General features: G+C 40.7%; 1 protein-coding gene across 1 annotated transcript; it reads left to right on the top strand.

The window, feature by feature from the left end:
• Positions 1 to 2,194: 2,194 nt before the first annotated feature.
• Positions 2,195 to 12,648, top strand: LOC115783265 (phosphatidylinositol 4,5-bisphosphate 3-kinase catalytic subunit gamma isoform-like). Its single transcript, XM_030734013.1, has 12 exons — positions 2,195 to 2,383; positions 3,130 to 4,361; positions 6,107 to 6,725; positions 7,021 to 7,086; positions 7,684 to 7,909; positions 9,098 to 9,192; positions 9,918 to 10,061; positions 10,566 to 10,656; positions 11,201 to 11,331; positions 11,573 to 11,684; positions 11,848 to 12,005; positions 12,233 to 12,648. Exons 1-12 carry the CDS (start codon positions 2,195 to 2,197, stop codon positions 12,488 to 12,490), a joined length of 3,321 nt encoding a protein of 1,106 aa, XP_030589873.1. The 3' UTR covers positions 12,491 to 12,648.
• The last annotated feature ends 482 nt before the right edge of the window (positions 12,649 to 13,130 follow it).

The raw sequence follows: 13,130 nt of genomic DNA, 5'->3' as shown, positions 1-13,130 counted from the left end.
GAGTGTGAAGCTCCAAACCTCAAACTAAGCAAAATTTAATGCCTTTTGTGATAAGCACAGCAGTTTTCAGCTCTGCTAATGTAATTACTGAAAGATGTTTCTAATGGTAAATTAGCCTCTTGACATTAGTGTATTATGTGTTTCTGTACTCACAGTTCCTTTAACCTGCTCTGTGCTACTTCATACACAGTTAACTCTGCTCCATCTTTCTGCTGGTTTGTCTCTCCTCATCCTGCATCCTTCATGTCTCCTGTCCTCTGAAACACCGCCAGCTTGTTTTTGCCTTGAGTTGTAATATAAGAAATTACAAAGGTTAGGCAAATCAGGAAAAAGTTTTCATGCCTTAAATGGTGTTAAAGACTTCTATCTTATTGGCCCCCTGTAGCCCTTTGAGACTTATAATAGTGTGCAGATCTCACTTATTCATGGACTTATATAATACAAAACTTCTATTACAGGCTTTTATTTTGCAGAACAGTGACCTGTTATTTTACTACTAGTAGTAACTTAATCTAACCCAAGCATTTAAAAGCCCCGTCTTGATACACTGACATAACTTACCGACTGTCTTTAAACCACTTTGAAAAGCTTTTCTTCCCAACAGCCACAGCTGCTCCCAGTCCACCAATTGGAAGGCTGATGGATCAATCTCTGACTCCTCCAGTCCACATACTGAAGTATCCTTGGGCAAGATAATGAAGCCCAAGTTGCCACACATAGATCCATCAGAGTGTGAGTGCTTAGGCATAGATCAAAGTACTGTATGGATGTGCAAGTGACTGGATGAATGAGACATGTAGTAGAAAGTGCTTTGAGTGCTAAATGAGTAGAAAGGCCCTATACAAGTACCATTTTATTTATGATTTATGGGGGTCTGTTTGGACTTAGTGTCCCCAGCCTAACTTATTCTGAGTTAGGCTGGGGACACACTGCACTGGTTTCAAACAAAATGTGGCAAACACACTGGTACAATACACGCTGGTTTCCTTCCACAGCCCCAAGGAATGCAGTTAATGGGGTTAGTTTAATCACTGACTCTAAATTGCCCATAGGTGTGCATGGTTATCTGTTTCTGTGTTAGTCCTGGGACAGATTGACAACATGTACAGGGTGTACAGTATTGCTAAATCTATCACTAGAGCCTTCTTCCTGTGCTTGTCCACCGCTACCGTGTTTGGTGGGTTAGCCATCACCAGTTTGTCTGTATCTGGAAGTTCCACGGGATCTTAGCTCGGTCATTCTCGACCTGTGCTGCCATGATTAGTGCCTCTGTGATGTCCTTCAGTCCAGCTGTGTCCAGCCACTGGTAGGATTTTTCGATATCGACCACTTCTTCTATCTGCAGGTGGCACATACCATGCAGGGGCCTGTCCTTCCATGATGGTTTTTGCTCTTGATTCTCTTCTTTCTCAGGTTTCTGCTGCCTGAGGTACTCACTAAGCACATGATCATTTGTGGGCATATTCCTGATGTATTCATGGATCTTTGTTGCTTCATCCATGACAGTGGTTCTGACACCCACTAGTCCTCGGCCTCCTTCCATCCACTTAGTGTACAGTCTCAGTCAGGTGCTGGATTTGGAGTGAAACTGCCATGTGTGGCTGTGTGGCAGGGAGGGGTGGACCCAAATGCAGGACGCAAAACAGAACTAAACTTAAGCTGCTTTATTTAATAGATTATACAGCTTTAAGTACTGTGCACTAACATTCCAGCATACTTCACAGATGCCAACAACCCAAACAGGTTTGGTGTGTTCCTGTAAAACACAGAGTGCTGACCTGTTTTATACAGGTTTATACAGAAGCTGATCTTAGCCCCTCTTGGATAATTATAGATGAGGAGTGTTTGCTGTAGTATGTTGTCCATAATTAGTTTTGATAATGTCAGAAAAGTTATTGTAATTTGTTACTTAAGTACCAAAAAAGGTACAAGGAAGTGCCTTTTTTTGGTACGTGCTTTGTCATTAATTACAGTACACGTTCACTGGTGTTTGAGAAATGCAGTATAAAAGAATGAGGAAGTCCCCTCGCAGTCATAAAAAGGGAACGCACAGTCTTCCATAGTCATAAAGGTACACACTCACCTGGACTTCACCAGAGTACCTAAAGAAACCAGCGCCTGGCTTTGCAGAAATAGAACTTTAATTTTTTTTAAATCTAAATTTTGTGTAACTTTTGCTCTCTGTGAAGACTCAATGGAGGCTGTGGTGAATCGACCTGCCCGTCCACACTCCCAAAGCTGCTCTGAGAACACCCTGAAGTTTATTTGTGAGTTTCAGTCTGGCGACGAGGATCAGAATATCAGTATCGGCTATGAGTCGGTGTCAGTCATCCTCCCTGCACAGTGCAGCGTCTACCAGCTGAGGCTACACATCTGTATGCAGGTATGCAAACCCATACTGCACGGCCTACTGTGCAAAGAATGTTTTGTTGAAGTCTGTACTGGATGTAGTTCTGGGAAGAAAAACTGCTTTTTTAATGGCCAGGGTGGAGAGCCATTATGATTATGATAACACTCAGCTCAATAATTATTTTCCTGATGGGGTTTTGGTGCTAATTGCTAATTTTAAGTCGGGTTCAGTACAGCATGCTGTACATTATGGTCTCATCAAAGGTTGAATAAACAATAAAACAGCGCATGATTAAGGATGCAGCATAACCATGAGTGACCAGGGCATCACAAAGTGTCTTTAGGTGACTGTTTGTTGTGATTTGTAACTATATCAATAAAATTGAATTAAGCTCCTGGGCAGTCAAATGCAAAACTAGTAAAAAAAACGATTCAGAAAAGATGAGGAGGGAAAAAATGTCAGTGGCCTCCACCCGTAAAACTATTCCTGTTTTGGGGTTGTCTCATTGTTGTCCCTCTAGTGCACCTGTTGTTAATTTCATTAACACCAAAGCAGCTGAAACTGATTAGCAACCCCCTGTGCTGCTGAACTGACCCGATCAATATCCCAGAAGTTTAAATGAGTTGGTGCTGTTCTCTGATTAAAAAGTGTTCCTTGCATTTTTTTTGAGCACTGTATTTTGAAATGCGGGGTGTTTTCAGACTTTTGAACAGTACTGTATTAAACTATGGTGACCAAACTATTTATTTATTTATATGTATATGACCCTATGTTTTCAGGCACAGGAACAAAACTGCCATCCAGACCCTTTTGCGATACTGGACCCTGAGAAATACACGCTGCTGTATGCCAGAGGTGGTGACTGGTATGAAGCGTACGACGACTGTCAGGTTATCAGGACATTAGACATTCCATGGTCACATGATGACCCTCATTGCCTAACAGCACGCATATTGGTTAAACCACCTGTGGCAGTTGATCCAGAGGAGAAGGAGAAACAACGGCAGTGCCTGACTTATCTGATTGGACACGACCTCGAGAAAGAAGCATCAGATCGACTTGGTGAACTCACCTTCACCCGTAGGAAACTGGCAGCTCCTAGAAAACAAGAGCTGAAGAATCGGGATAACAAGCTGTATGCCACAGAGCCTTGGATAACATATGCCTCCTTACCAGATGACCTACAAGAATGGCTGAGCAGAGACTTGCCTGTCACCTTCCACTACATGAGCAGGATCAGCTTCAGCATGAAGGCTGAGCTTAGCACAACACCAGAACTCCTTCTTCAAGTCTTTGAAAGGGTGGCGAAGGCCCAAGGAGTTAAATGTGAGAGTTTTGATGATCTTGTGTTGAAAGTTACAGGGAGGGAGGCGTTTTTATCTGGAGACTACACTCTGTGTGATTTCCTCTGGGTTCGACAGTGTTTGAGAACCAACCAAGAGCTCCATCTCTCTGTTGTCCCTATGTCGCAGCTTGCCTCAGAGGCTGTCAAATTTGTGGACTGGCCACTTGTTGATGGTTTCAGTGGCCAGTTCAGTTCTCACGATGATCTCAGACTCGAAGGGAAGGATTTGGATGACATCTTCATGATATCTTTGTGGGACTGCAGAAGAAATTTCAGAGTCAAATTGCTTGGTATTGACATCCCGCAGCTTCCAAGCAAATGCCCTCAGTCTGTTTATGTTGAAGCATCCATACTCTATGGTAACAAGGTCCTCTCTTCAGTGTGCTCCTTCCCCAAGGCCTTTGAAGATGAAGTGCTGTGGAATGAGTGGTTGGACTTTGATTTTCTCCTTAGGGATCTGCCACGTGGAGCTAAGCTGGGTCTCACTATTAATGAAAGTCCTAGTGATATGTCTCCAATAACAAAGGACTCAAGGCCATCAGTGAACAAAGACACAAAAGCTTCGTTCCAAAAGCCAACATCACCTTCAGTCAACAAAATACCAGACACGCAGAAAGGGAAAGGAAAGGTGCTCTACTTTGTCAACCTTCTCCTCATAGATCACAGGCAAGTTTTTTTTCTTCTGTTTTTAGTTAAACAAGTTAAGTTTATTAACAGTATAAGAGAAAAACATGCATATGCACGAACACGCTCAACTCGGGAGTGATGCCAACTCCCAGATCCAACATCCGACTTCTGAGGTAAATGGAATGCAGCACTGATCCCAGGCTCTCTGCGACCCCCAGTATTTGGATATTACACCTGCACACCCTCCCCTTCATGTCCTCACATATTTCTTTATTTCTATATGGTAGGCTGTGACTCTGCCATGGTATCTGACCATATTGATACACCACTCTCACTGTCTTAAAGCAGATTTCACTCGGTCAGTCTCATTGTGAGCTAATATAGCATTTGCTAACTCAGTCCTGATGACTTGCAGCTCATTCTTAAGATCAGCAGACTCTTCGGTGACAAAAGCAGACAGTGCAGCTTTCAAATCAGTGAGGATCTCGGCTTTAAGCTCCTCTACATTCATTTCTCCAAGATTGGTATGTATGGGGAGGTGCAGATTCTTGCTGGAGGGTCTGGTATTTATATTTTCTGAGGTTAGATTCATCACAATGGACAAAAAAGTGCATTGCTTATAGGTGCACTTCAATAACATAAAATACTGCTTCATTTTCTTTAACAAAGTAAAGTTGAAAAGGAGCTCAGCAAGAAACAGTCTCACTCCACTGGCTAGTCTCTAGCACCCCCAGATCTACCAATTTGTGCTATATTCAGCAGTGTTACGATATCAAGTAGTGATAATATGGTCATTTAAAAGTCTCCTGTCTCCTCTGTAAAGCTAGCCATAGGTAGTTTCCAATGTGAGCCTGCAAAATACTTCCAAAATTTTCCAGCTAAGTTACAAGGTCACATGCTGAAATGCACTGTTGGGTTTTTATGTCATAGTCATGTCCTGTTCTTGCACACTCTCATGTTTCCTACTACATATTTGGTGTACTATAATATGGGCTTCATAGATTTCAGCACACAAATAAATCTACTATTTAATGTCCTAAATACATTACCAGTCAAAAGTTTGGACACACCTATGTACTGTATGGCATTTCAGATGTAGCCAAAGTATATCAGCTCTGAAAATGTCAACACATTTACCTGCACAACAAGTCATGATGAATTAATTGAGAGCTAATCACTTTATGAAGTTGAATGTGTTTACAAGTAGGGAGCTACTCTTTTGCAGATGCTGCAAATCCCATGTGAGTGGTTGTACTTACAGCTGCAAAACATTTGCATATGTCTGCATGTGTTATCAAGCTTAGTGTCAAAATTGGCTTTGAGATCTGTATTTATCATTGCTAAACTTGATCTGGCTTCTCTTCCTGTGCCCTTATATCCACTTTCTTCATTTGAGGCAATATTTTTGGGAGTGGCTGTGGCTCAGGAGGTAGACCGAGTCATCTACTAATTGGAAGGTTGGTGGTTTGCTCCCTGGCTACCCTGGCTACTACAGTCTGCAAGCCAAGTGTCCTTGAGCAAGATGCTGAACCCCAAGTTGCCCTCCAATACAACTGCCATAGTATTAATGTGTGTGAATTTTGGACAGAAAGCACTTAGCTGTAGAAAGAAGTACTAGTATGAATGGGTAAATTCAAACGTGTTGTATAAATGACTTTGTGTGCTCTGCTAGAGTAGAAAAGCACTCTATAAGAACTAGTCCATTTACCATTTTCTCAAGTCATTTTTGCAGTATTATAAAATTAACTATTATTCATCTCAACCTGGGACACCTATCCTTGCAGGTCCGTTCTGAGCCAGGGCCCCCACACACTGCACATGTGGTCCCACCCTGGCCTGGATGATGAGGCCATCACTTACCAGGCAGACAAGCTGTCATCTGCTACAAACCCAGACATAGCTGACTCCATGGCTATCAGCTTCCTTCTTGATCGCTACAGCTTCCCTGTGGTCGTCCCAAATACCATCAGCCACTCTGAATGTTCTGACAGTCCCACCCCCACCAAATCTGAGCCTCAAGAATCTTGTAGAACTGTTCCCCCACCCTTGCCTATCAAAAAATCGTATTTGCAAGCAAAATTGCCTGAAACTGTAACTCTTAGATCCCCGTCTCCAACCAGCGATACCAGAACGGCAGGTCTCAGAAGGTTTCGAGAGGAGAGCATCCGCTATTCCTCCAGTCTCCCCCACTACCTGCGCAGTGTTGACTGGATGAGCCGCAGAGTGGTTGAAGATGTGCACTGGCTACTGGGAAACTGGAATCCTGAGGAACTGGATTTAACAGTGGCCCTGGAGCTACTAAGCATGGATTATGCTGATGAGATTGCCAGGCGACTGGCGGTCCAGAGACTGGAGAGCCTGTCCAATGATGATGTGCTGAAGTATTTGCTTCAGCTGGTGCAGGTATGTGTCTGTGTCTACACAGATAAACACATTCATCCATATTGCCAAAAGTGAACTGTTTGTTGTCATCCAGTCTAACACTGACCGTTTTCTAAGTGATTACTACCACCCCCACCCCACCCCTATACACACACACACACACACACACACACACACACACACACACACACACACACACACACACACACACACACACACACACACACACACACACACACACACATATAATTTAAAAGAAGTTTTGAGACTATTAATGTGTGACCATTAGTTTGCACTTCACCTTTAACTCTTACAGACCCTAAAAGTGGAACCTTATCATGACAGTTTCCTCGCTCGGTTCCTCATCCAAAGAGCACTGCGGGTGAGTCATGAAGCATTCACTGTTGATGTTGTGTACTGTCATATAGATAAGGGTGTCATTAGGTTATAAATAGTTTTATTAGACAAAACAGGTTGTTTTTTCCTAATGAAGATAGACAGCACAAAAGCCACTTAAAGAAACACTTGCATATAATATAAAGCACTGTTATGTTCTTCTTAGGCTTGCTGATCAGCACCTGTGGTATAAAAACTTTTGTCAACTCAGACTTCATATACAAAACACAACGTAGCTGCCACAATTATGAATACCTCAGAGCTCACGATAGGCTTGAACGTGCCTCAGATTTTGTTTTTAATTTAGATCGTTTGTGTTTTCATTCACAGTCGTCATAAAAAGTTTGTTTTTTTCTGAATAAAACTCAAACAGGTGTTTTATTAAACAACATTGCTTGATAAAAACACCTGTCTGATTGAATACTTTTACTATTTTTTCATTTTTTTTATCATTTTTTCAGATTTTTTACATGTCCAGCCTTTCAGAGTGCTGGAGCTATGATGGAGGTTTTTACACAGTAAGCTGTGCACTGCAGCCACAGCTGTATCCTGCTTTCTGACTCACTCACATCTTTCACTGCAGAGCAAAAGAATCGGACACTTCTTCTTCTGGTACGTCCGCAGTGAGGTAGCAGGGTGTCCGTACTTCCAACAGCGCATGGCTGTGATCCTGGAGGCCTACCTGCTGGGCTGTGGTCAGGCCATGCTCGACAGCTTCACCCAGCAGGTCCAGGCTGTGGAGGCCCTACGAGATGCCGCTGTCGCCATTAAAAGCTTGTACCCTGACAAGACTAACCTTGATTCTACAAGTAGGAAACATCATTTTTCTGAACTAATGTCATAATCACATCAAAATATGTATTGGTCTTTTTTTATTTATTATGTTTTTCACATAAGACATTTGTATCCTTACAACAACTTGATTAATTTCTAAATAAGTGAAGATTTTAAAGACCTTAAAATAAAGGTCAGATAAAGAGTCAGATAAAAAAATGGTCAAAATCAATTAGATAAAGGCACCTATACCCTGACCTTAGGGTCCAAAAATAATACAGCTGAGCTGAGAATTCTCCTTCAGCAATTCAAGAGTCTTTTTTTGAATGAAAAGCTTACAATTCATCTCATCCTTGAATCTGAGTTACTTTGGAGCATGACAAAGAACATCTCTTTATTATTATTTTCAAGATGCAAATTTAAAATGAGCCTAATACACTTTCCTCTATTTTCTATTATATAATAGTGTTAAAATCTTAGTTGTCATATAAAATGTACACTCCCCTGTAGCCCCAAAGAGATCTCAGAAAATGCAGAGTGAGGACCCAAATCCAGGATCCTGGAGGTGAACTTAGCAAACAAAATGTGAACCAGTCCAAAGTTTTTTAAAAGCCAAGTACCTCATTCCCAAAAAGCAGCCACTGGATAAAGGTCAGATGATTTAAAAGAGGAGAAAAAGAGGCCATCTATGTCCACTGTGAACAACCATCGTTGAACAGAGCTGGTGTCTTTTGACAGTGCAGTCTTGAGATTCCTTGCCAGGTGCCTAAAGCTTACTTCACGTGACCTCAACAGATCACATGATAGGGTGAGGCAAGGTCTCACAGTGGTTTCATCCAAACCCCTGGTGATAATCACCCACACATTTTTCACTCCTTGGCTTATGTGATGACACACGTTGAACCAGCACTTCAATTTTTACCAGAGTAGTTTTTAACACAAGTACTTGTACTTCTACTTAAATACAGAATGTCAGTACTTTGGCCACCACTGCGCGTGAGTAATAGTAGGTCAATGACCACCCCCAAAGGGGACAACCCACACTAGGGTTTAAACTGGGACTCTCCACCTTTTTGGTTTTAGAACTAAAGAAGCCTCTTGGATGAGAGGTAAAACATTTTCAGAAAATTCAAGAAGTCCAGTCACCTTTTGTTAAGCACCTGAGACTGTTTGTTTCACTATTAAAATACTTTGCTAAATTATGTCTTTCGCTCTTGTTGTAGCTCCCCTCAAGCTTCAGGAACTCCTTAGAAGCAGTAACCTGCCAGATGAATTCCTGCTGCCCTTTGACCCTCGCATTAAATGTGGAAGTATCCTGGTAAGCTTTGCTAACCTTCTGTGTCTGTTTGCTTATTGAGCTTTATGGTTATGTGAAAGTGTGGTAAATTATATTGAGTCTTTTGTGTGTGGTTTACCCTTGTGTTCCAAGTTTACCATTTAGGAGATTCTGCCCATGATCTGTGCGAGGTTACACATATAAGCCCTGCACAGTTTGTTTGTTGTTGCTTGAGGGTAAGGGCTGGAGGCAGATAGATTTGCACATTAATTGGAAGGACAAGCTATAACAGACACAACTTACACAGTTTATGATGAGAACACAAAGCTAGCACCAAAAGACCCCTGGAACTAGACCCCAAGGACCCCTACCAGGCTTGAATTTAGGAAAGTCAGGGCTTGATAGGCTTGTAGTTTTGAATATTGTTGAGAAAATGTTGTCAATTCTACGGTACATTTGTTATGGCCACACAAATCTCCAATGAATTGCTTTTTGGCCATTTTTTAAAATGAAATTTCTTGTAAGCTTCATGCTCATAATCAATATAAAGGTAATGTGACAAGAACTGTGAAAAAAATGAAAAATTCTTACATATTCTGTATTTCGTGTTTACAATAAGTACAGCACAATACAATAAGGAAAGAAGACATAAGTAGTTCTCTCAATAATACTCAAATATGTCATCACTTATTTGAATTATATCAAAAAGGCTTTGGGGGAAAAAGCCACATAAACAAATGGGTCTGCTTTCCATCCCTCTGATGCAGCTGGATAAATGCAAAGTAATGGCCTCAAAGAAGAAGCCTCTGTGGCTGGAGTTCTCTCCCATGCCATCGCCTACATGTGCAACACCTGTTGGAATAATCTTCAAAGAGGGCGACGACCTTAGACAGGACATGCTGATCATTCAGGTCAAATAGATCTTTTTTACCATCATTACTTGAATGATCTTCCTCATAGAAGAATGCTGATGCTTTGTGTTTGTGAATTCATTTCTTCTGTGCTCAGATAAAGGTGAATGTGCTGTTTTAGTTCTTGAATTATCTGGAGCACTGATTAGTGCATTGTGATTGACAGATTGTTGAAATGGTTTAGCATCTTTGGTACTACTCTCAAATGGTTTTCATCATACTCATCTGACCAACACTTCAGAAGTCATATTAATAGCTACAGTATCTCTTCATTTGCTCCTCTCCTTCCTCTGTCCCTCAGGGATCAATTCTTGGTTTTCATTATCTGTGTTTTCCTTGGGTTATTTACTTACACTGGTATTTATTACCATTTTTATTATGATGATACTCAACTGTACTTTTCTTAAAACAAAACAAAACAAAAACCACCTCAATGAATATGTCATTGGTAGTTATTTTACATTGGATGAAGAGACACATGGATGTTTATGTATTTCTGTTTAGATGCTGGTGCTGATGGACTCCATCTGGCAGGAGAAATCGCTGGACCTCAATCTAATTCCATATGGCTGCATTTCCACAGGGCAAAACATAGGTATCAACATCAGTACAGTTTAACAGTGTCTCAGATTTCCCATAGTTGATATTGGATGGCTCCTTTTAGCAGCGATGGTTGAAGTTATACTTAATAATTTTTACTAATTAGTTACTAGCTGGCCATCTATGGTTTGGATGGCTATTATAAAGTTTAAGCATATACTTATTGTACATGTTTTAAAGAGTAAGCACATACTATGCCCGTGGCATAAATACATAGACAGTATAAAACTCACTTGTTTGTGAAGTCTTATTGTGAAGCCTCAAGATTATTTTCCCATTTGCCAATTTGGTGTTTGAGTGATGTGAAACGAAAGGGGTGGATCTTACTGTAAAACTGCCCACTAATTAGCTAACAGAGACAAGTCCTCAGCCAATAAGCATCCCTTAGACAATATTTTCTGAACCTTAGAATAATCAGAATTTGCAAAGTGGACTGTTTTATTCTACATGAAATAAGTGACTGAACCCATGAGCTCATTGGGAAAGTTTTTACAGAGGTCAGGGCCAAAATGTCATATTATCAACATCATCTTCATCAGGTATGATTGAGATTGTGAGGAATGCAACGACAATCGCTGCAGTCCAGAGGAGTCTAGGTGGAACAACAGGAGCCTTCAAAAACAACGTTCTGTTTGAGTGGCTCAAGTCCAAGTGTCCACTCCAGGAAATTGTAAGTAAATCAAAGGCAATGGCAGGGTTTTTTCTGTTATTTGCTTTGTTTACATAATATTAAGTAATTACAAATTTTGCTAAAAATGTCTAAAACACTAAAACATGAATAATTTTTATACTGACTAGCGACAGGATTATAATTCGTATATAACTTTAAGTTTTTCCACTGCATGCTCTGCTAATTTAATGAAGTAAAAACGATGTTATTATTAGACTGTTGTGATTTAATTTGACTGCAGCACTTCAAGACTGTGGACAGGTTTGTGAAGTCCTGCGCCGGTTACTGTGTGGCCACTTATGTACTGGGTATAGGCGATCGACACAATGACAACATCATGATCACAGAGGATGGTATGCAGCACTTCATTGGCTATTGTTATCATACAGTACCTTCTGGTAACTGATGGTTTTACTTATCATGAGACAAGCTACATGGTGAAAATGAATTCATGAATTGATGAATGAACAAATGAACTGACTGAACAGAAAAAACTGAAATAGTCTTGCCTCCTAGGGAACTTGTTTCACATTGACTTCGGACACATCCTGGGTAACAGGAAGCGGTTTCTTGGCGTGAGCAGGGAGCGTGCACCTTTTGTTCTCACACCTGACTTCCTGTATGTCATGGGCAGGGTCAGTGGTCACAACAGGCTCTACTATCAGTGGTTTAAGGTAAGATGGCTAAAATTTATGGCTTAGAAGTTATTCTTTAAAGAACTGATTAAAAACAGCATGATTCTAATTTTGTTTCACTGGGTTCTTTTTTCACCTTTTACAACTATAGAAGATCTAAATGCCAGCTGTGTTTCTTCTATTATCTTTGTGCTTACATTTTCTAATGGTTTTTTTTCCCTTTTTTTTGTTTTGTCTGCCTTTTCTTGCTTCCAACACCTACCCAGGACATTTGCATAAAAGCATACCTGTCCCTGCGCGCCCACTCGCATCTGTTGGTGACTCTTTTCTCCCTCATGCTGCTCACTGGTATCCCAGAACTCAGTGCTGCAGAGGACATGCGCTACTTGCGTGTGGCACTCCAGGAGGAGCAGTCTGAGGCAGACGCCAGGGAGCACTTTCTCCAGCAAATCTCTGAGTGTGAGAAGCTGGGATGGAGCGTGCAGTTCAACTTCTGGATCCATGAAAATTTCGGCATCAAATAGACCATTGCATTCTGCTCTGCCTTGAAATGAAGGAAGTGAAAGTGTTTCCTTGGAAGGTTTTTAATATTACAGCATGTGTATTTCTTATGTTTATGTAATAGCTATGACTACCTGCTGTTTTTACAGGCAGTTAGATGATGGAAAACTGTCATGTATCAACAACTTACTTTTTTATCCTAATTGCAGTGTAAACACTTGAAATCTGTTTACTGTAAAATCAACTGTAACATCTGTACCAAGGTTATTACAGTTAGACACAAAAAACATAAATAAATTTCACTAATATTTGTTATGTGTATGTATTTGTTATGAGTGCTTACTGAGATAATACTGCAGTTTAAAAATAATCCTGTTTTGGATCCTGTCACAACCAGTCATGGATTACTAGTTTACTCACTCTGCTCCGATCAGCTGATCAGCTGATTGGTGTATTTTGAGGTTGAATCCATTTTTAGGCTTGGCTGGGACCACTGTACTTGTGAAGTCAGATGAAAACTGAGTTATAAGTAGATAGGCACAAAAAGAGAAACAAACATTTGCTGAGATATGAATTGTATATATGTGCGTGTGATTTTGTGTATGGTTTGCAGTCTACTTTGCATATTGTATTTTAATTTAAAAAAAAAAAGACTATGAATTA

This window comes from Archocentrus centrarchus, chromosome 7 (genome assembly GCF_007364275.1).
Source record: "Archocentrus centrarchus isolate MPI-CPG fArcCen1 chromosome 7, fArcCen1, whole genome shotgun sequence".
Lineage (NCBI taxonomy): Eukaryota > Metazoa > Chordata > Actinopteri > Cichliformes > Cichlidae > Archocentrus > Archocentrus centrarchus.
Note: the sequence above shows the minus strand (reverse complement) of the source record. Positions and strands in the feature narration are given on the sequence as shown.